The sequence below is a fragment of the Benincasa hispida genome, chromosome 4, assembly GCF_009727055.1.
Source record: "Benincasa hispida cultivar B227 chromosome 4, ASM972705v1, whole genome shotgun sequence".
In the NCBI taxonomy this organism is placed as follows: domain Eukaryota; kingdom Viridiplantae; phylum Streptophyta; class Magnoliopsida; order Cucurbitales; family Cucurbitaceae; genus Benincasa; species Benincasa hispida.
In genome coordinates this window covers 41,265,888-41,288,984 of record NC_052352.1, presented here as the reverse complement: position 1 = coordinate 41,288,984, position 23,097 = coordinate 41,265,888, and the positions used below count along the sequence as shown (strand labels likewise).

The 23,097-nt window shown below is 32.6% G+C and overlaps 1 protein-coding gene across 5 annotated transcripts; it reads right to left on the bottom strand.

Moving 5' to 3' along the window:
* Positions 1–8,075: 8,075 nt before the first annotated feature.
* Positions 8,076–20,796, bottom strand: LOC120076660 (glycosyltransferase BC10). 5 transcript variants are annotated; one of them, XR_005481597.1, is made up of 3 exons: positions 19,398–20,796; positions 11,187–11,565; positions 8,076–8,441 (listed from the first exon to the last, which is right to left on the bottom strand). XR_005481597.1 is itself a non-coding variant. In XM_039030544.1 (2 exons), the coding sequence occupies exon 1, from the start codon at positions 20,493–20,495 to the stop codon at positions 19,425–19,427; it is 1,071 nt and encodes a 356-aa protein (XP_038886472.1). In that variant the 5' UTR covers positions 20,496–20,795; the 3' UTR covers positions 8,104–8,441; positions 19,398–19,424. The 5 variants fall into 5 exon arrangements, 3 of the variants coding, with proteins under 3 accessions (XP_038886472.1, XP_038886473.1, XP_038886474.1); XR_005481596.1 differs by lacking the exons at positions 8,076–8,441; positions 11,187–11,565 and adding exons at positions 14,669–15,593; positions 15,688–15,812; XM_039030544.1 differs by lacking the exon at positions 11,187–11,565 and having other exon boundaries at positions 8,104–8,441; positions 19,398–20,795.
* Positions 20,797–23,097: the final 2,301 nt, after the last annotated feature.

The window sequence follows — 23,097 nt, the reverse complement described above, 5'->3', positions numbered from 1 at the left end:
GAGCAGACTCTCTCGAGCTCTAACTCCGGCGAAGGCTCCAGTCGTCACTCGAAATGGATAAAGGAGATGAAGAACTCTCAAGCTATCTTCTCACGCTTTGGTCTGGATCACAAGGATCTATCCTCAGGTAGAAAACCTTGGATGATCTGAAATTCGCTCAACGGCTTCTATTTATAGAGCTTGATCGCCGAAAATATTAATGGACCTGCTCTGAATCTGACACTCGTGGCGTGATGGTCCTTTTCTGAATCTCTGTTGCTAATGACGTGGTAGGTGAAATGTCAACATCATCTTTTTGATAATCCCAATGTATGCATTCATGCTTGCATTCCACCAACCTTGCGGCCGCCCCTTCTATTATGGTTATCGTTATATAGCCGCAATCTCTCTGCGATGACCGCATTCGCTTGACGGCCGCAACTTCTCTGCGATAACTGCATTCACTTGACGGTCGCAACTTCTATGCGATGGACGCATGTGGATAATGACCGCAACATCCATACGTCAAACATATGCGTTCGCCTCCGCGATGGAGAGATTCCTTGCTTGCGGTCGTCTTTGCGATAGCCCGGCTTTCACGTATGCGTCTGCTTCCTACGTTAGCTACAAAGATAGACAATTGAACGCATAATAGTGGGTTAGCCAAGATTCTTAATGTCGATCAACGTAAACTCGTTTTCTCATGAATTCCTAACATAATCGCCACATATTCTACTCAACAGCTCCCATAATTCTAAATAAAAGGCCTATAATGTCATGCATTTCGGCCCATCATCAAGTACGTAGCGACTTGTGAAGCTGCTAAGGTGGTCGTCTGGCTCAGGAAGTTCTTGACAGAACTGGAAGTTGTTCCAGATATATCTAAGCCCACTACCCTCTATTGTGATAAAAGTGGGGTAGTGGCGAACTCCAAAGAGCCTAGGAGTTACAGGCGCGGCAAACACATAGAGCAGAAGTATCATCTGATCGCGACGTAGTGCATAGAGGGGACATGAATTTCACGAAGATCGCTTCGGAGCACAATGTTGCTGACCCGTTTACGAAGGCTCTCACGACTAGAGTTTTTAAGGGTCACCTTCAGAGCATGGGTCTACAGGATCGCCCGTGGCTGGACTAGGGCAAGTGGGATATTTTACTATATTGGGCTTTTATGCCCTAGTTTATTGTTTTGTACTAGTTTTATGTACACCCCACTAAGCTTTAGGACAAGTGGGAGATTGTTGGATTGATGCTCTAAAGTCTCGGGTCCTGTAGTTTGTAAACAGTTTGTACAAACGCTTGTGATGTATAATATATGATATTTTACTTCACTTCTTGTTTTTGCTCAGTTGTTTGCTTTATTTTCTTTCTCACAAACTAATAAACATAAAATTCCTGGTTATCTAGATGTAACTTAAGCATGTATGTGGTAACATACAAGTGGATCATGTCTTAAGTGATAACCAAAATAGTTTGTAGTATATGGATAAGGAGGGAAACCTTATCCTGGTAACGCCACGGATGCGGCCCTCTTTGTGGAATCGTCATAAGTATTGTGACTTGTCACAGATGGTCTGATCATGATCATTCGTGTAGGGGACATGTGAGCAGGGAAATTCTATACAAAGAGTTTGTATAAGACCTGACCACGAAGTGTTAACGTCTCGTTATATAACACCATTCATGACAGAGACTTCACTTCACTAGGATGACCATAGGTAACATGACCTCAATCCTGAGTGAGTTAGGAACTCCTGCCATTGAGGGTGGTCCTTTGATTTGTATAGGTGCGAGTGGCCAGGTCGGTGACTCAAAACTACCACTTTGAGGATTTATCTATTTTGGGAACTGGGAACTCAGCTACATAAGATGGAATTCACTCTTTCCCGAAGTAGAGGCAAATAGATAGATAGCTCCCTTAAGGGTTGATTCCAGGACTTGAACAATGTGGTACCACACACATTCTCTTAGCCCGAGAGGTGTTCACACATAGTTGGACTATGTTGTATTGTTCATTAGAGGAATTACTGGTACTTAAGAAGTGAGATGTAACTACAGTGGCAAAATGGTAAATTCATCCAACGTACTTACGAGCATTTGTGAAGAGTCATCGTACTCATGATTGGTTATATCTGATGGACACAAAAATATGTCTGTGGTAAGAAGAGTCCAACTGTTAGTCTTTAGTGGAATGTCTGCCAGTTAACGGATGGTGGATCTCGTGGCTAAAGAGTTTAGTCAGTTATTCACGTACCGTTGGAGCTTCGAGCCACAAGTTCATAAGGTCCCCTAGGTAGCTTGGATAAAGTCGAGAATTAGTTTTTGGGTCATTTTAAAACATTCAAATTGACAAGAGGGAGTTCGATTATATATGATATAATTGACTAAATGTATGAGATACATTATTTTGGAGAAAATTAGATATAAATATGATTTATATCAAGTAGAGGAGAAATTACTATAGTAGATATATGAAATCAAACTATAGGTTAAGAATATAATATGATTATATTCATTTATTAATTAATTGGTTGGTTATGTGATAATTGGCTGAAAATTTCTCCTGAATCGTGCGTTATTGGGCAAATCAATTTTGGTTATTGTAACTGAAGAATAAAATGAAAATTGGTTTCATTTTGCAAAGAGTTCAAAAAAAATCGCTCAAGGTGTGGAAACGTAACGATCGCTTAACTGAGAGCTTATACGATAGTGCCTTATCGCCTAAACGATCGCACGCGTTCTCTAAACGATTGCTTAGCTTTTCTAAACGATCACTTAGCGCACTGAGTTTTTTAAATGATCGCTTACTCTTTACTAAATGATCGCTTAGTAAAACCTACAAGATCGTGTACCTTTCTCTAAGTGACAAGCACCCGCTATACGATAGCTCTCTCTCACTTGCTTGTCGTTCTACATGATTATCTCTTTCCTCTTTCCTCTACCAATTCCATCAAAGTCCACTCTTTGGATTCTTACTCCGAGAATACCAAGGGCTCTAAGTGGTGGTGTCGTCCCCGGTCCTGCTTGTTCGTGTGCTACCATTCGTGTAGACGATCGTGCTGCTGGTAGCCGACTATTTGTTGGGCGATAAAGACTGTAGAGGGCTTCCGCTGGATTGAGTTCGAAGTGAAGACAGTCTTCAACTGGTACGTTAACTCAATCTATTGTATTTTATTTGTGAAAGCATGCCTATAATTACTGTTAAAATGCATAAATGTTTGTTAGAATGTGTGTGTAGTAATTCGGTCACAATGAAATAGGAAAGATCTGAACGCACTCATGGAAACTCTTGTTTAAGAGTTCCTTCACATATCGTGTTTCTCCGATGGATATGCATATAATTAATGTGGACAATAGATATTTGGGGGCGTTGGTTGATCTTCGTTCACAGACATGTACGTGTATGGAGTTTAATTGCCTCGAGATCCCATGCTCCTATGCAATATCTGCAGCGACCCTAAGAAACATTAATGTACAAACATTATGTGCAAAATGATTTACAGTTGAGTGTGTGCTTGCTGCTTACGTCAAACCAATCTTCTCATTCAGACACAGTCAAGAATGGGTTGGAGATGTTAGAGATTTTGAACCAATTCTACCATCGCAAAAGATTGTAAGTGTAGGTTGACGTCAAACCGTCAGGATACCTTCAATTGGAGAGGAGCCATGATAAATATACAGGTATACACGATGTGGTCAGAGAGGACATAACAAGAAAACGTACAAACAAACATTGATAACACCTGGTACTAGCCCATCTAGACTAAACAATATGTAATTTTCGCTTCATTTTTGCTGCACAACACCAATTATACTATACAATATGTAATTTTAGCACCAATTATACTGTACAAATTTATACTATATAATATGTAATTTTAGCACCAATTATACTCTACAAATTTATACTATACAACATGTAATTTTAGCACCAATAATACTGTACAATATGTAATTCACAAATTTATCTAAACGATCGCTTAGTTATTTATTTGCTTGTTAAATGTACAACACCAATTGTATTCTACAAATTTAGCACATATTTATCTAAACAATCGCATAACAAAATCTAAACGATCGCATAACAAAATCTAAACGATCATTCAACAAAAACTAAATGATCGCATAACAGATATCTAAACGATCGTATAACAGATATCTCAACAATCATATAACAAAATTAAACGATCGAGTAACAGTTAGCCAAATGATCGCATAATAGATATCTGAACGATCACGTAACAGTTAGCTAAACGATCGCTTAGTATTCTCTAAACGATCACATAACAAAACCTAAACGGTCGTTTAACAAAAAATATATGATCGTATAACAGATATTTAAACGATCGCATAGTAGATATCTCAACGATCGTATAACAAAAACTAAATGATCGCGTAACAGTTAGCCAAACAATCGCATAATAGATATCTAAACGATCGCGTAACAATTAGCTAAACGATCGCTTAATATTTTCTATATGATCGCTTAGTAATCTTTATCTGATCGCTTAGTACTATCTAAATGCTCGTTTAAAGTATTCGTAGAGATGCATTCACCAAACGGTCTAAAAGCTTTTTAAAAATTGGGAGTAATTTTGGAATTTCGCATGGGAAAAGGTCAGTGGTAGAAAAGTTTTTAGAAAGAAGTCATTGGTAGAAAAGTTTTTGGGTTTTGGGTCATTTGTGAAATTTTCCAAAAATCAAAGTCTAATTTTCCTACTTTTCAACATTAATTTCTAATTATACTTTTTTTCTTAGATTCTACATCTATTCTTTTGATTGTGTGTGATATTATTTTAGATAGTATTTTTTCAAAATTAAAGTTAGATTGTTGGGCCCAAAAGACAATCAAGCCAAAGTCCACTTAAAGCCCATGAAAACTCTATAAATAGGCTTTACCCTTCATTTTGGAAGAGATTGGGAGAATTTAAAACCGAAGCTTCAAAGTTCTCAGGTTATGAAGACCAAGATTTTGAAGCTCTGAAGATCCAAAGGTTAAAGCGTTGAACATCATAAGACTAATGCTTTGAAGTTTTGAAAAGTGTAACTCTCATGAAAACCTAGAAGACACAAACTTCTCTTAGGTTCTTAAATTCTTAAAGACTTCGAAGTTGAAACTCAAAAAATGCTTGGAAAGAAAACTTTATTTAACGTAAGAGAGAAACCATCAAATGATCTTTTACTAGCTATTATATTCACTACTCACTATACTGAAATAAATACAGATACAAAATTCATACAATGAATTAAACTTCTTCAGAAATCTTGTCGTATAGATAGTTTTATCGAAAAGATATTGATCTCAACAAATATTTTTTAAGTATCATAAAAATTATTTAAATTAATAATTAACTTTTTTAATTCCAAGTTAATTAGATGTTGTTATTAATATTTATAGTCATATTAGAATTAATAAATAATAATTTTATTTTAGGAATATTTATAAAAGATGTGAAAGATATTGAAAACCCTCAGACCCTATGACTTATAATAAACACATTGACGAATATTTCACAACGATAGACATTATAAGAATTCCGATTAGATGTGAAACCAAAGAAGGTTGGGAGATTTTTACTTAAATAGATTTTTTTTTCAAGGAAAACAAATATTCAAATTTATTTTGTTATTTAAAAAACAAACAAACAAACTTAACCAAATTCCTCATTTTAAAGTCTCTTGAATTCAGAATTTAGAAAACTGTAAAACTTTTTTAAAAAAGCAACATATGCGGTTAGCATTGTGAAATAGACTCTAAAATAAGGATATTTATAATACATAACGGAATAAGAGAAAAAATCTAAAAATATATTATATTTTTAAAATATTTATAAATATAAATGAGGTGACTAGTCGATCTTTGTTTTTTGTTTTTTTAATTTTCAATTTCGTCCTCTATTGTCTTATTTTGTTGTACACATTCTTTTTTTAATCTTTTAATTTTCTTTATTTTTTTCGATTTTTGCTTCTTCCGTCCCTTTTTCATTTTTTTCGTTTTCTTTTTTTTCTCTTTTTTTTGTTTCTTCCCTTTCTTTTTTTTATTTTATTCTTTCTTTTATTTTTTATTTTCTTTCATTTCCTTCTCTTTTTTTCCTTTCTTTTCTTTTCCTTTTTTTTTTATTTTCTTTCATTTTCTTCTTTTCTCCTTTCTTTTTTCTTTTTTTTTTAATTTTCTTTCTTTCGTCAATTTTTGTTTATGCCTTTTCTATTTTTATTTTCTTTCTTTGGTTTTGGCTTATTCCTTTTTTTATTTTTATTTTCTTTCCTTTTTTCAATTTTTCACTTCTTCCTTTTCTTTTTATTTATTTAATTTTTCTTTCATTTATCCAATTTTTACTTCCTTTTTTCTATTTAATTTTCTTTTATTTCTTCAGTTTTTGCTTCTTCTCTTTTTCTTATTTTTAAATTTTTCTTTCCTTTATTTGAATTTTTTCTTTCTCCCCTTTTTTCACAAGAATTATAAGACTGAGTTTTATACCCAAAACTTGAAAGTACTCAATTCATAAATGACTTAATACCAACAAGTCAATCATAAAGTTTGATTATTATAACAAATAGTAAATATAAATAGCAAATGATCAATGATAGCCATTAATATTTTCTATTTCTATCATTGATAGCTTAATCTTTGATTATATTTTCATAACTTATAGAAATCTATCATTGACAGCCAACTTAGTGAATTTAATTAATAAAGTTGAATCTCGAACGAAAATGTAAGTAGAATGCCTAGAAGTTATCAGTAATAGCATGTGCATCAGTGATAGAAACTATCATCGAAAAGAAAAGAGACTTATAAATGTTTGGGAAGGACAAGAAATGGGCAAAAAAGTGTTTAGTGGCTATGATTGATAGAAGCTACTAATGATAGCATGTTAGCAATGATAGAATTTAATACTAATAGCATGTTATCAATGATAGAAGCTACCTGATAACATGTTATCGGTGATAGAAGTTACCTGATAACACTTTAACGGTGATAGAAGCTACCACTAATAGCACATTATTGGTGATAAAGAACTATCACTAATAGCATGATATCAGTGAGATCATTGATAGCATCTTATCAATGATGTTATAAATGAAGGAAGCTATCACTGATAACCACAATATGTGTAATGTTAGTGATATCGATGATAGAACTTAGGTGATATCTATATATCGAGTTTCTTTCAAAGGTGATAACTAATTATAGAAGTATATCATTGATAGTCTTAAGTGTTAATATTTCAAGGTTGATTTTAATTGATGAAAGTCTATCCGTGATAGCGACTGATAGCTGCTATTAGTGATAGCCATGATAAAAAATTATTGGTGATAGCTACTATGATAATCAAAGTTGTTGGTCTTCTTTCAAAGTTGATCACTATTTATAAATATATCATTAATAGCCACTGATAGCCTTAAGTTTACTGATAATTGATAGCAAATTAAAAGCTAATATTTCAAGATTGTATTAATTTTTCTCAAATTAAAAATTATCGCTAATAGCAACTATCATCGATAGTAATTGATAGAAGCTATCAACGATAGCAACTAATAGCAAAGTGGCTATCATTGATAGCAAAATAGTAGTTAGGCATGGGTTTTAAGTCTTTTATCATTTTTTATCTATATATACAATTATTTTATCTTTGTACTATATATTCTATTATTTTGAGTTTGAATTCTATTTATACAACTAACCTATAAAAGAACTACATGTAAACCTACAATATATTCATTATTAAGCAGTTTTCAAATATAGAAAAATGAACCAAAATATTTATAAATATAACCAAATTTCAATGTTTAATCACAATTGATCCCAAATAGGATAATATTTTATTATTATTTATAAATATTTTCAACAATTTTATCATTTAAAATAATTTTCTTTAACTATTTATGATATTTTATTTATAAAAAAAGAAATGTTTCAATTAAGTGTTTGACCATTTGTAATTGTGTTCAATTCATAAATTATTTATACAATTAAAATGCTACATGAATTAGTTATATAGTATACAAATTATTTATAAATTTTGAACATCCTTTTTTTCTAGGATCTTTTACGTAACAATTACCCCCAGTATGAAAAGCATCATAAGCATAAGTATAAATAAACTTCTCTGGATTATTACATTCAAAATAAAACCAAACCAAACCGAACCGAACCAAATAAAAATGGAAATTTTCATATACAAAAAGCAGTGATTCTTCACGCTGCTTTTTTCCTTTGTCCCCCAACTCCAAATACATCAAACACTCTCTCCCTCCCCATTTATTTACATTTTGAACCAACAAAAAAAAAAAAAAAAAAAGTAATGAAAAAAGATGTACAATTTTATCAGCTGGAAAGCTATGAACTAACTATACAGAAAAACACACCCTGCAATCTATAGAAATTGTTAGAAGCTCACTCTTACTTCAGGGTTGGGTTGTGACAATTCCGCTTCACAACTCTTCAGAATCCATAAGCCCTACCACCAGAAGCCACCGATCGGTATCAAGAGAATGAAGAGTTTAAACTTTTCATAAGCGAGAAAACTTGTAGCACTACTACGAGAATATCATATCCTCTTTCCTTACATTAGAAAGTTGTCTTCGTAAATATTAATTTACCTCCACTAATTTCAATAAACTTCAAACTGTTTTTAAAAGCATACTAACATTGTAAACAATAAATCAAGAAAATTTTCTCCTTCATAAACCATGTTGATGAAACTTACTTAACAAATGACGTGTGATTTTGAAATAGTTAAAATCACTTTTGTCATGTTCAAAAAGATCTCCAAACATGTTTTTAATCATTCAAAATCAATTCTAATAATATGAAAATCACGGAAACCAAATATTAAATTGATTTTGAATTAATAAAGATGATTTTGAATATGACAAATTAAAGAATACGTACAAATTCTTCAACGTGCAAAAGTTCAGTGTTATACATCACCTAATGCCCTCTTAACATTTTGTCCATGAAAATTAAAAAGACTAACGTATATGATCATCCTTCATTTATATAGCAATCTAAAACACCCAATAGTAGCAAACAAGTGAATGACGCAGCTTCTCAGTAGATTATTATCTCAATCTACATATGGCAAGTGTGTTGGTAGAGCCACGAGAACAGAAAATGGGGTATCGAACTAAGCCGCACTTTCTTAGTTCGACAACAAGTGAGGGTAGAGAAATATGAAGAGGTCAAAAGCATATGCTTCAACCAATTGAACTAGGCTAAACTTGTCGAGGATTCTACTATTACTATAGTAAGAACGCTGCTAGCCATTGATTCCGACTACCGTTACAGAAGGGACTATCAGAAATAAGGTATTTCCAAATGAAAAATGTGGGAAATGGGGAATCATCGTCACAAAGCAAAATCAACTTAATAAACACAGCTTTGAGGTTAGAAGACAAGAAACTCATTCCTAAGAACTTAATTGATTTATTGAACACAGCATACAGTGAGAGATTTCTCATGGGCTCTGAATATGCTTTTAGCCACAACAGTAACCCACCGTGTAAATCAGAAGGGCAAAATTATTACATGCCACCTAACAAGCTTAGACCTTTCACACTGCTCAATGCCTTCCCACAAAAACAAAAACTAAAACTAAAAACTAAAAACTAAGGTCTTTGTTCTAAAAGATAAAAGCTCTAAATTTCTTTTACAAATGCACAAAAAGAGAAAGCTCTTGAATAATAATAATAAACTGACCCTAGGATGAAGATAGGGGAAGCATCATTCTCCTCTTTGTATGGCAATGGCATATGATATGGTTCTCATTCTAATGCAGATAACAATGGACTAGATATAAGATTTAACAATGGTATGGTAAAGTAACTACCCTGAATTGGCTCCTTGGTAAAAGGGAAAAATACTAAACCCAAATATTTCTTATAATGTAATAATTACCGTAGGAACAATTCAAACCTCTAACCTCAAAAAAGGAGTAGATACATTGATCACTAAAATACACTCACATTGGCTATGAACCCAAATTGTTTCTAAAATCATGGATGGGGATACTAGCTAGTGATATTAAATAATATTAAAATCGCTTATAAGTTTCCTAGGTAGTAGAAATGCACATATACAGGGTCAAAAGTAATAGCAGATTGTGCAGCTAACTTTTCAGTTAAGCAATAAAGAAATATCCTTACAAACTATGTTTTCCTAAGAAAATTTAGTTGTCGCATTGTGTTTTTTAGCTATTTTTCAAAATAATGAATCCATTTTTCGATTGAGCAGCTACCATAGCCATCTTCAGGTGGTAGGTAGGCCAAGAACTTAAGCTATAAAAAAGAATAAAAAGAAGCTTAAGAAAAACAAAACAAAACAAAAACCAGTAGAGTGGTAGAGTCGCATGGGAATGGAAAAGAAACGTCAATGGTCACATGACCTATGGAGAAAACCAAGAAAGCACCAACCAGCTCCCAAAAGCAGAAGCAGGTATAGAATGTTTAATGAAAAAATTGGATTGATATCATAAGTTTAGAAAATATCTATGGAAATATTGTAGTTTTGAAGGTGTTTATAAAAGTATTGTAGTTGTGGTGATATGATTTTTGGTCTGATTGTTGAGTTTTTTCAACACAGCCAATTTGTTTGTTTTTCTTTTCTATTTTTGGTTTTTTATTCTTTTTTTTTTTTTCCTATTTTCATAATGGTTTAGGTGTAATGTCTAAGTGTGGTGGAGTTCCCAATTTTGTTACAAAGTTGTTAGTTTGTTTAGATATTTTGTTAATAGTTTGTTTTTATATACTTTGTTAAAACATAGTTAATACGCAAAATTCAATTGAGTAATAAAACCCTTATCATTTATTTTACACGTGAGAGAATGTTACACGGACCAATTTTTTTCTCCTATTTTTTGTTTTTTTTATCTTGAACAATTAGCTATTTTTTGTTTACCATTCTATTTTTTAACAATAAGAAAAACGTATTTTATTCATAATAAGATATGAACGGTAGTCGGTTCAATTTTTCGAACCAAACCAATGATTTTATAAAAGATGAATTCCAACCAATGTTCAATAAAGAACGAAACTAATTGATTGATTTTTATTATCAGTTTGGTTCTCATTTTTCTCATTTTTAACCATCGTCCTAACTTTATGAGACATTATAAAAATGACTTAGACATATTATATTAAAAATATTAAAGACAAGTACATGAAAATATGTATAGAAATTTCAATTGGATTCAATAATCTCGTACCTGATAGGTTAAAGCATCTAAAAAATGTATCTATACTGAACCGTAGGCTCGTCGAGCTAATTGTTGATCATTAACATGTCAAAATTGTGGAGTCATTGTTGGAAATCGTTTCTAACTCCATAACTGTAGAAGTATCAGAAGCTCAGCAATTTCACGAACGTCAGATTTTGTTGCTTTGCATAACTATCTATACAGTCATGCCAAACACGTTCCACCCAAAAATACCATCTCGCTTCATGGAGATTGGCTAACAACGGCAGGAACATCAAGTATACAAAATGACTTAATTTATCAGAAAACAAACTTCCACCCATTATCTATAGTATATATGCTTGCGTATATCTCATGACTGCTTCCTCGTCTACATCATCATCAAGCCCTGAAAATTGTGTACCTAGTCATGTGAAACTTAATCTTGGTTCTATGATTTTATTAGTAGGTGGGGTCACACCGAGCAATATTTGACAAATACTCAGCCAATCATCATGCATTATTATGATAACAAGCTCACTGTCAACAGTTAATATGAACAATACCTTTGTGTCTTGTAACGTGATAATGTACTCACTAGTAGACACATGAAACATATACGTCTCTAACCTCCATCTCTCAAAAAGCAGTGGTGAGAAGTCAATCTAACTAAATGAATCTCAATCTGCTCACTCTATGAAATCCCATTGTAGCAGTATTTTATGGTAGAGTGAGATAATGCAATAAACAAATCACCTCTTGACGTCTACAGTACAACTCACATGTAGTACAATCTTGACATACAACTGATGATATATGAATAGGTTCATCGTATAAAACATCAAAATCAATCGATCCTAGTTTAAAGTCATTATCTAAAAGAAAAAATATATATATTTATTTTTTTGAGTAAAACATAAAAATAAATTAGAAGGTAAATAATAAACTATAATAAAAATATTAACAAAATAAAAAAACTCTTAATTGTCTGATACCTGTTTTGTAATGAAGGAGACTTCCTTCGATTATGACTAATTGATTACAAAACCTACACCGTACTTGAACACTTGGTTCTATCTAGTCAATCTCATTATGAATCCTGAACTCTTTGATCTACAAGTTTCCTCAAAAGCGATAGGTCAACAACTAAGACAGACATATTAAGATGTGTGATCTAATAATCTTCAGACAATACAGGTTGAAATTGATGAGTAGCATGCAGCATATATTGACAGTTTATAGTAATTCTCAATGAAATCTTCGTAATTCATGTTAAATCGTATGCAAACTGACATAAAATGTGATCATAGAATGTAAAACGTTTGTCAATTGTCACATGAACAATATCGCTTGTACCCATTTAGCCTTAATATTTTAACATTTTCTCTTTTAGCATTAAAGTTATGACATCCGATTTTCACATGAAACACACATTCATATCGATCATATAACGTACTTCATATTTACTGGATCTTGCAACCTATTTCAAAATTTTGAAATGTGTGTACCTGAATATTTATTCACTTATGGGCATTTAAGGCAAGAACTATCCTCATACTATAATAAACATCTCTTGCTACAGTAAATACTATTTCAAAATCTCCATTTGCTACAGGATTTACTATTTGCTACAATTTTTACTATTTACATTCATCACTTTTTTTCTTTATTACAGTGTTTGTTATTTTCTTCTCAAACTAAATAGTTTACACTTCAAATACATATTATTATAACTCAAACTAAAATAATCTACACCTTAAACACAAACTATTATAATCCAACTATAATAACCTAAGACTATAATAGTCAACTTGTTGCCTCAAACACCCCCTTAATATTATAAATATAATCTAAACAAATTGTTGGTTAATGAAAAAAAAACATTTATTACTAAAGATATTTATCTTGACGCTCCAAAACAGCTCTTATTTCTTCTCTTCTTTTTTCAAAATAATTTATGCATTTGTAAAATATTATTTGAGCAAGAGGATTTATCAACAACATTCAAGCTCCTTTGAAGACTACATTGATGTACTCTGAAAGATTTGTCGTTATCCACCCATACCCAAACCCTCCATTTTGAGTCATTTGCTCAATGCCGATGTTGAAAAAAAAAAAAAAAAAAAAACCATATAATTTTGATTTATTCTTTTAATGCCCTTGATGTTTTTATGTCAGTTTAGCTATGCTTGTTTTAATGAGTGTTTTTTAGTTGTTTGAATACTAAATTAAATGTGATAATTTAAATTTGAGTTTAACTATAATAAAACTGAAAATTTTATACTTTGAAATTTACACTAAAAAATGAAATAAGGTTAAGAATAGGTTAATTTAAATCTATCCTAATTTAAAAGTTGAAACTTCAATTTAAAATTAAAACATATTAGTTTATGCCCAAAGAAATAAAATTAAATTTTAAAAAAAAAATAGTGGTGGTGATTGATTTAACATGTTCCTTTACAAGAAAAATGATCGAGACTTCAACTTTCGATCTAATTTAGTTTAATAAATTAATTTTTTTCATTAATTTATCAAGTGATCAAATCTCGATCTTTCATTTGCCACACTACCATATTTTTTAAAATACTTTCAAAACCATTATATTTTTCTAATTATTTTTTCAAAGTACAATAATTATAAACTATCCTTAATTTTATCAAATTTTCTCTCATTTCTATTCCTTTCTCCTCCCTCCAAGTTGACACAAAGTGACATGTAAAAATCAACCACCATCATTATGTTTCTTTTTTTCTTTGGCATAAACCACCCTATTTTAATTTTAAATAAAAGTTTCAAGTTTTAAATTAGGATAGATTTAAAATACATGTATTCTCAACATTCTTTCCTTTTGTAATGCAACTTTAAAAGTTAATTTTTCAGTTTTACTAAATTTAAACTCAAATTTAAATTACCACCTTTAATTTATCATTCAAATAATTGAAAAATACTTGCTAAAATAAGCATAGCTAAATCGAAATAAAAAAAAGTTGTACCATATTTATAAGAATTATATTTATCATGCCAAATGTCAATTCCAATTCGCAAATCCAACAAAGTCATTGAAGACATCAAAAGAATAAATAGAAGTTGTATCAATATTTTTTACAACATTGGTATTGAGCAAATGACTCAAACATGCGATGAAAGGTTCAAGTACGAATGAATAACGATAACTTTATCAAAGTGCATCAATAAAATCCTCAAAAAGAAGTTTGAATATTGCTAATAAATGCTCATTCAAATAACATTTTACAAATGCATATACTATTTTTGAAAAAAAAAAGTAAGAATAAGAGTTGTTTTGGAACATCGAGATAAATACATCTGATGATAAAAAAAAAATTAGTAAAACAACAATTCATCTCAAATGTATTTGTAATATTAAGTGAGTAAATGAGATACGCACATGAAAAAATTTTGAAATGGGTCCTAACATCTAGTAAACATGAAGTATCGTCAAATGATCGATATGAAGGTGTATTTCATGTGAAAACCGAACGTCGCAAACTAAATGCTAGAAAAAATGTTCAAATATTGAAGCTAATTAGGTCAAAGCAATATTGTTCACATAACAAATGGCAAGCGTTTAGCATCCATGCTTGCATTTTAGGGTGGTTAACGCTTGCATTTTATGGTGGTTTGCTCATGATTTAATATGAACTACGAAGATTTCATTGAAGATTCCTATAAATTGCAAACATATGTTGCAGGCTACTCTTCTCAATTTCAACCGGTACCATATGAATATTACTGGATCACGCATCACCCATCGTTGTTGAGGAGATCTAGTAGACCAAAGAGTTCACGATAACATGGACAAAACCCAATGCTCAAGTACCGTGAAGATTTTGTAATTAATTAATTCATAATCAAAGGAAATGTCCATTATAAAGACAAGTATCAGTCAGGACCTTTGATTGTTCATATTATCCTATAATTGATATTTTTATTGTGAAATTAATATTTTTATCATAGTTTAGTATTCAAATTCTAATTTATTTGTATGCTTTACCCGAAAAATAAATAATATTTTCTTTTAGATCATGGCTTTAAACCCACGATCGATTGATCCTAATGTCTTATATGATCAATCTATTCATCGATCATCAATTGTATGGCAAAATCGTACTACAAGCAAGATGTACTCTAGACGTCGAGAGACGGTTGTTTATTGCACTATCCCACTCCATAGAATACTACCACTATTTATACATCAGTATTTTATGAGGTGACCAGATTGGGATTCATTCAGTTAGATCGGCATCTCAAGATGAAAGCTAAAGACGCATATGTTTCATGTGCCTACTAGAGACTGTACTATCACGTTACAAGACACAGAAGTATTATTTAAGTTACCTGTTGACGACAAGCCTGTTACCAGAGTAATACATGATGATTGATTGAATATTTGTCAAACACTACTCAGTGTGACCCCACCTGCTCATAAAATCAAAGGATCAAGATTAAGTTTAATTCGGTTAGGGACACAATTTTTCAGGCTTGATTCTGATGTAGAAGAGGAAGATATTACAGATGATGGGTGAAAATCTATTTTCTGACAAATCAAGTCACTTCGTGTATTTGATGTTCTTGCAATTGTTAGTCAATCTCCATGAAGCGAGAGAGTATCCTTGAAGTGAAGCATATTTGGCATAACTGTATAGACAGATATGCAGAGCAATAAAACTTTGACCTTTTTGAAATTGTTGGACCTCTAGTAATGGGCTCATTAAAAATTTCTAACTATGACTTCATAGATCTAACATATCAATGATCATCAATTAACTAGACGAATCTACAATTCACTATAGACACATATTTGATCTGCTCTAACCTAATCAACTACGTGAATACTAAACCCAATTGAAATTTTTATACATATTTTTTATGTACTTGTCTTTAATATTTTTAATGTAATCTTTTAAAATTATTTTTTTACATTTCTTAAAGTTAGAACGGTTAAAAATGAAAAAATTGAAAATCAAACTGATAATGAACCGAACAAAATAAAAACCAATCCATTGATTTTGTTCTTTATTGGATATTTGTTTGGATCTTTCCTTTATAAAATCATTGGTTTGGACCCAAAATCGACAAAATAGAATGACTATGATCCCTATCTTACTAATAATAAAATACATTTTTCTTATTATTAAACAATAGAACGGTAAACTTTTACAAAAACGTCGAGTGTAAAAAGAAATGGTCGAGGGTTCAAGAGAGAGAAAAGTAGAAATAAAGTGGTTGAATGTTAACACTCTCCCACGTGTAAAATAAGGGATAAGAGTTTTATTAAACTCAATTGAATTTTGCGTATTGACAATATAAAGAGCTATAATTACATTTAGCCTGCTTTAACAAAACAAAGTATATCAAAATAAACTACTAACAAGTTATTAACAAAAGCATCTAAACAAACTAACAATTTTGTAACAAAAATTGAAAACTCCAACAATACACAACACACCTAAACCATTATAAAAAGAGGGGAAAAAAATAAGAAAAAACCAAAACTAGAAAGAAAGAAAAATTCAAACAAATTGGAAGTGTTGAACACTCAGATCACTATTTAAAAAAGGGATGGTTGAGACTTCAACTCTTGATACTCTTGATCTAACTTAGACGACAAATCAACGAGACGTCAGGTCGAGTAAGTTAATTTTTTTTATTATCAAAACCTTATGAATACCCCTGCCACACTACCACATTTTTTAAAATATTTTCTTAATTTTTTTTTTCAAAATACAACATGAAAATAAAAGATCCATGTTTAATTATTAATATTCCCCGAAACATTAAAAATAGAAACGAAAGCCAATGACGACGAGTGACGCCACTTGGGGACCAGGGCCTACCATTATAATAAACAATAACATCATACCATGCGCCTGCGATTCAATCCCACAAGCCATAGATGCGGTTTATTGGGTTTTGTGAGGTTTATAAAACGACAAAAAAGGTTTTCATATCCATTCCTCCCACCCAACTCAATCGCTCTTTCCTTTTCTTTCTTTTTTTTTCTATTTGTATGAATTGATGGATATCTGGTTGGCCATCCTACATCAACATCTACTAATCATAGTCCAAGTTTACCATTGTTCTTAGTTCAACAATGGTGGGAATTTGAATTCTAATATTTTGGTCGAACCATAATGAGTTAACTTCACACTCAAATGTTGTAGAATCAATAGGTTGTCCCATGAGATTAGTTGAGATACGCATAAACTAGTACCCAGACATTTCAAAAAATCCATCTTCCAACTCTTACACAACATGCACTAACAAAGATCCAAATGCTTCCTAAAGCGACCAATTGAGAGTTACTCTTACGGACTTTAACCTTCCAAAGAGACGGGAGAATGAAGTTTATAGCGGTAGACTAAGGCATTTAACGGGCAAAGATTCACAAGTGAGAATGTAGAAAACCTCGAGAGTCTACATGCAATAAGTCATAAAAAGAAGAGCTCAATGTCACGGGTCTTGTTGGAGAGCAATCAATCTAATAGTTGATTTGAACCAAATTTCTGCTGTAATTATTCAAATGAATTAGGGTGGCCTTCTAAATGTTGTAATTATATAAAAGAATAGCAGATTGTGCAGCTAACTTTTCACTAAACCAATGAAAAAATATCCTTACAAACTATCCTGTCCTAAGAAAAATTGGTTGTTACCATGTGTTTGTTTAGCTATTTTTCAAAATAATGAATGTAGTTTTCGCTTGAGCAGCTAGCATAGCCATCTTCATGTAGTAAGTAGGCCAAAAACATAAGATGGGAAAAATATAAAGAAATGCTATTAAAACAAAATAGAAAACCAGTAGAGTGGCAGAGTCACATGCTAATGGAAAGAAAAGGCAATGGTCACATGACCTACGGAGAAAACCAAGAAAGCACTAAGCATGAGCAGCTCCCCAAAAAACCCCCACATTAAGCAGTAGCATAGCAGAAGCAGGTAGAATGTTTAATTATTAATATTCCTCGGAACATTCAAAAAAGAAACCAAGACCAATGACTGGGGGCCAGGGCCTCACCATTATTAATAAGCATAACATAATACTATTCGCCTGCAGTGCAATCCCACAGGCAACAGACGCGGTTTATTGGGTTTTGTGAGGTTTAAAAAACAACTAAATGGTTCTCATATCCTATTCCTCCCACCCAAACCTACTCCACCCAACTCAATTCCTCTTTCCCCTTTTTTTTTTTATTTGTATGTGTTGATGGATATCTGGTTCGCCATCCTACCTCAACATCTACCCATCATAGTCTAATTTTACCATTATTCTTAGTTCATGGATTGGCTTAGAAGTAAATAAGAGACATAATCTTGATAAAGAACTAAGAAATCATAGGTTTAATCTATGATAGTCACCTATCTAAGATCAGACAGATCGTTTCATGAGATTAATCAAGGTCTACGTAAACTATTTCGGACAGTCACAGATAGCAAAAAAAAAAGAAGAAAAGAAAAGTTAAGCTATACTCAAATTAAACCAAACTTCCCAAATTTGATTATCAAAGAAGTTGATAGGATCTGAAATTCTAACTACCTGACTTTGCGCCCTAGTTTGAACCAAACTATTCTTTTAAATTTATTTTCATTTTTCTACCCCTTGTACCATTCTAATCCCCATTTATACTATTCTTCAAATACTTCTAATCAATTTCAAGTTTATTATGAAACTGAAAGAACCAAATTATTAAAGCTAAACAGCTACCAAACAACAAGCTATTTTCAGAATAATCAAACCAACCAGTTCTATTACTCAAGTCAACCAAACCAACTTGATTCAATCGTTTTAATAGCTTTTAAATTTTAGGGTTTTACCAATAGTTCAGTCAGTTCAATCCAGACTCCCTTTTCTTGACAACCTGATATTATCAGAATTCAGAACCTAAAACAAAACTTAATCACATGCTGACCTAGAAAAATTTTCTAAGATAAAAAAAATGTAAAATTATTTTTAAAAAATAATTTAAAAAAACATTGATAAACTTTTATAGGTGTCAATTAGTGATAGACTTGTACCAATTTTCGTCGCTATAGTATCAATGTTAAGTTAAATTTCTGTCCGTTTTTATCGGTGTCATAAAAAAGGATTAAATTTTGATATTTTGTGTATAGAGTTTTCTTATTTTTCTATTATTGAAAATTTTCATGTATGTAATTAGCAAAATAAGAAGAGAAAAATAAACAAAGCAATCGTGATTCGTGCAGAATAAACAATGCTTAGTTGCTTACCGGTAGGAGAAACAAGACGACAGTACTTCAGTCCCGGAAAATGACGTCATCGGCGATTTGCATCAACGGCGTCAAGGATTCCGGCGAGAATTTTCTGGCAAAGAAGTAAGAGTAGCTCGAATTCGACCGCCTCAACGTGTGTATGAGCGCCGGTGAGACCTCTTCCGGCGAGTACAAGTGCGGATGTCCATCCCAACATCCTGTCCAATTAACCCTAGTTAGCGTGTAGTGACTGCAGCCTTCCGGATCCTTCATGGACAACAATGTCGGAAAGTAATGTTCCTCAGGGTAACACGGTTCCTCGCCCAAGCACGGCAGTTCAAACTTCTTCCAGATTTTTCTCTCTTTCACCACCAGCACCGCATGGTTGCGAGTCAAAGTGAAGAACTGTGATCCGACTCTGAATCGCTCGAACGGCACTTCAGGGAGCATCGCAGTGGCTCCCCTAGCAGTGTACCGCTCGTATAGATTCGGTTCATCGGAGAGGATTTCGATGTAGCTTTTGTAATTAGACTTAGAAGAGAAGGATCGAAGAGATGCAATTGAGTTTTTAAACAAGAAACTATACATAAAATCAAATGAATGGATAGGAATACAGTGTTGAGAAACTAGGGCAAAGTAGAGGTTCAGTGGGTCGTCGATGACGGCGCGAGCGAGAAGCCTACGAGCAGCGGAAATGAGAGTCGGCGAAGCACGCTGAGTCTTCCTGGCGGGAATGAATCGGCCGTCGAAGACGCCGCCGGGAGGGTTTAATTCGACGGTTGGATCAGCGTGGATGTAGATATTGTAACGCAATCCATGGCCGTGGAAGAACCGTTCCCACAAAGGGGCGAAGGAGAGGTCGGAATTAGTAAGAAAGAGAAACGCAATCTTGGGTTTAGGGTTTGAAGTGATACCTAATCGCGAAATGGACGAAACACCGTTGCCGCCGCCGCCGCCGCCATGGGAGTTCTGTAACTGTAAAGTGGCTGTGTGGAAGAGAGCAAGGTCCTGAAGATCGCCGAAGAAGGAGAATTGGGATTGCTTAAAAGGGAAGACGAAGAGAAGGCTAAAAGAAAGAAGAAGAGCAAGTGGAAGAAGAAATGGGGAAGAAACCATGGCCAGAAAGAAATCCCCAAACACGAAAACAGAGAGATTTGGATTTGGGTTTGTTAAGAGTGAATGAAATGGATTGATATTTTCACACGTGGGTGATTGGGAAGAAGGAAAATGAGAGGGCAAGTGAGGGAAAAGAAAGAAGATAGAGATGAAGAATTGGGTTTTTGGATTTGGTGGAGAAATAGTGAGAAGCAAGCAAGAAATGGATCAGAAGATGGTGAAAGTGAAGCAAAGAGGGGATTTGATGGGGAAAGGGAAAAATGGTGGTTTTGTTTGGTGGAAGTGATAACGAGGATAAAGAATTTTGTTGCCTCTCAATTTTTCTATTTCCATTTTAGGTCACTATTAACCCATCTAATAATTTAGAATTTTTTTTTTTTCTTCTTCTTCTTTTTTTCTTTGACAACATATGGGGTAGGAATCAAATGGGCCTTTTATTTAAATATTACAATTTGAAAAAGTAATGGATGAAATAGGATACTTTTAAAACTACTTACATAATCTAACTAAATTCATGGGTCGAGTTTTGAACCCTCTACCTATGATTTTTAAATAGCAACTCTACTTCTCAGATTGTCTCTTGCTCTCTATCTTACTCTCTTCTTGCTTTCTACCTTACTCTCTTCTTCTCCTTCATGTGAATCTTTTCTCTCCACACTTCACCCTTCTCTAATCACAAATTATATAGGTTTGTCCATTCACTTTACTAGATTTTTGTTTTTTAAAAATAATTGTAAATTTTGTATCTATTCTCATATTCTTATTTCTTTTTTTATAATTTTTATTGTTGTTCAAGAAACAAAGATTAATTAAAAAAAAGTTATAAATTATAATATTATTTTATTTTTGTAGTTTTTGTTGTCGGATAACAAATAAAAAAAAAAAAAAAGAACATTGTCACTTTCAAAAAAAAGTAGAGCCATCATTAAATTTGTAAGTTTAATTAGTAATGTATTGTTTGTCTTTTTTTTCTTTTAGAAAATGGCGAAAAAAAATTTTAGATTTATGTTGTTTACAAATGGTAATGTGATTGATGGAGTTGATTATGACCAACCACCATGTGGGGTTTTAGCATAAATGTGAACGTTGGGTTTGTTTTTTAACAATTTATTGAAATGGTGGGGATGCCACTTGGTGTAATATGAGAGCAAATCAGTTAGAAATAATATATAAACATCCTAATCTAACACCATGAGGATCAGTATAGTTTATGTCATTTTTTTTTTCTAATGAACAAGCAATGAACTCGATGTTCTCAATCGCGATACCACTCCTGAAATTAGTGCATTTATATGTTAATGTAAGTAGGGTGGGGTTAGATATAAACTTGAATGCACTCTTTGGTCAGTTTGAAGATCCGACTCAATGTATTGACCCTGATCTTGAATCGGTTGCACCACCATGTGATGACGAAGATATATGGCTACAATCAATACGGGGATTTTAGAACAAAAACAGATAATGAATTTGAAGAGTTGGATATTGATGGTCATGAACACGAGTTACCTTTAGACACATTCAACGATTTGAATATGAATATAATAGATAACAATCGAGAACATGACCCAATTGTAGCCCCTGTGGATGTTGACAATACCCAATTGTATAAGGGATGATTTGTCAAGACAAAGAAATGCTACAACACACAGACAAATGTTTTTCAATGAAGCAATCATGCCCCATATGAGATTTAGGATCGACACTGACGATTTGAGCAATTCAGTGTAAGAAGTGGGAAGAAGGTTGCAAATGAAAACTTCGTGCAACAAAGAAAAAGTCTCATGGCTTGTTTGAGATCACTAAGTATGTTGATCAACATACATGTTTTTACTCATAACTTATTCAAAGTCATGTGCAGTTAAATTCATTGATGATTGCACTAGAGTTTTGTGATGTAAGAGAAAAATGATCCATCAGCGTGGCACAACTACAGTCCAACATAAAAACAAAATTTGGATATTATGTTCCTAACCATAAGATGTGGGAGGGCAAAAAAAAGCATTGGTTAAAGTGTTCGATGACTGGAATGAGTCATACAAATTGTTACCCAGGTGGTTGTATATGGTTAAACAGACCAATCTCGGAACACGTATGGAGTGGATAGTGAAAAACGTCAACTGAATGACATGTCATCCTTACTTCTGTATTTTTGGGCATTTGGTCCTTGTATATAAACTTTTAATAGATGTTGGTTGGTGATTCAGATAGTCGGTACCCACTTGTATGAAAAATATCGAGAAAATTTATTGATTCCTATATCAGTTTATTTAAACGAGCATCTTCTTCCCCTTGCATTCGTCGTTGCAGATGAGCATAGAATCATAGGGATGGTTCTTGAAACATCTGAGAGAAATTGTTACACACAAAGAGGTGTGTTTAATTTCATATTGACAAGCTGGCATTATCTCAGCCGTGAACAATCCAATAAATGGTTGGACAAGACCAAAATGTCACCATCAATTCTGCTTACGATTATCGTCAGCAACTTCAATAAAAAAAAATACAAATTCAACACATTAAAGAACTATGTTTATCATGACGGATATCAATTCCAAATTCGAAAGTTTAATAAAGCCATTGAGGACATTAAAGGAATGAATTG

Bases quoted from the DNA above. Each gene is read 5' to 3' on its own strand.
- LOC120076660 (XM_039030545.1), bottom strand. From the start codon at position 20,495: ATGGTTTCTTCCCCATTTCTTCTTCCACTTGCTCTTCTTCTTTCTTTT.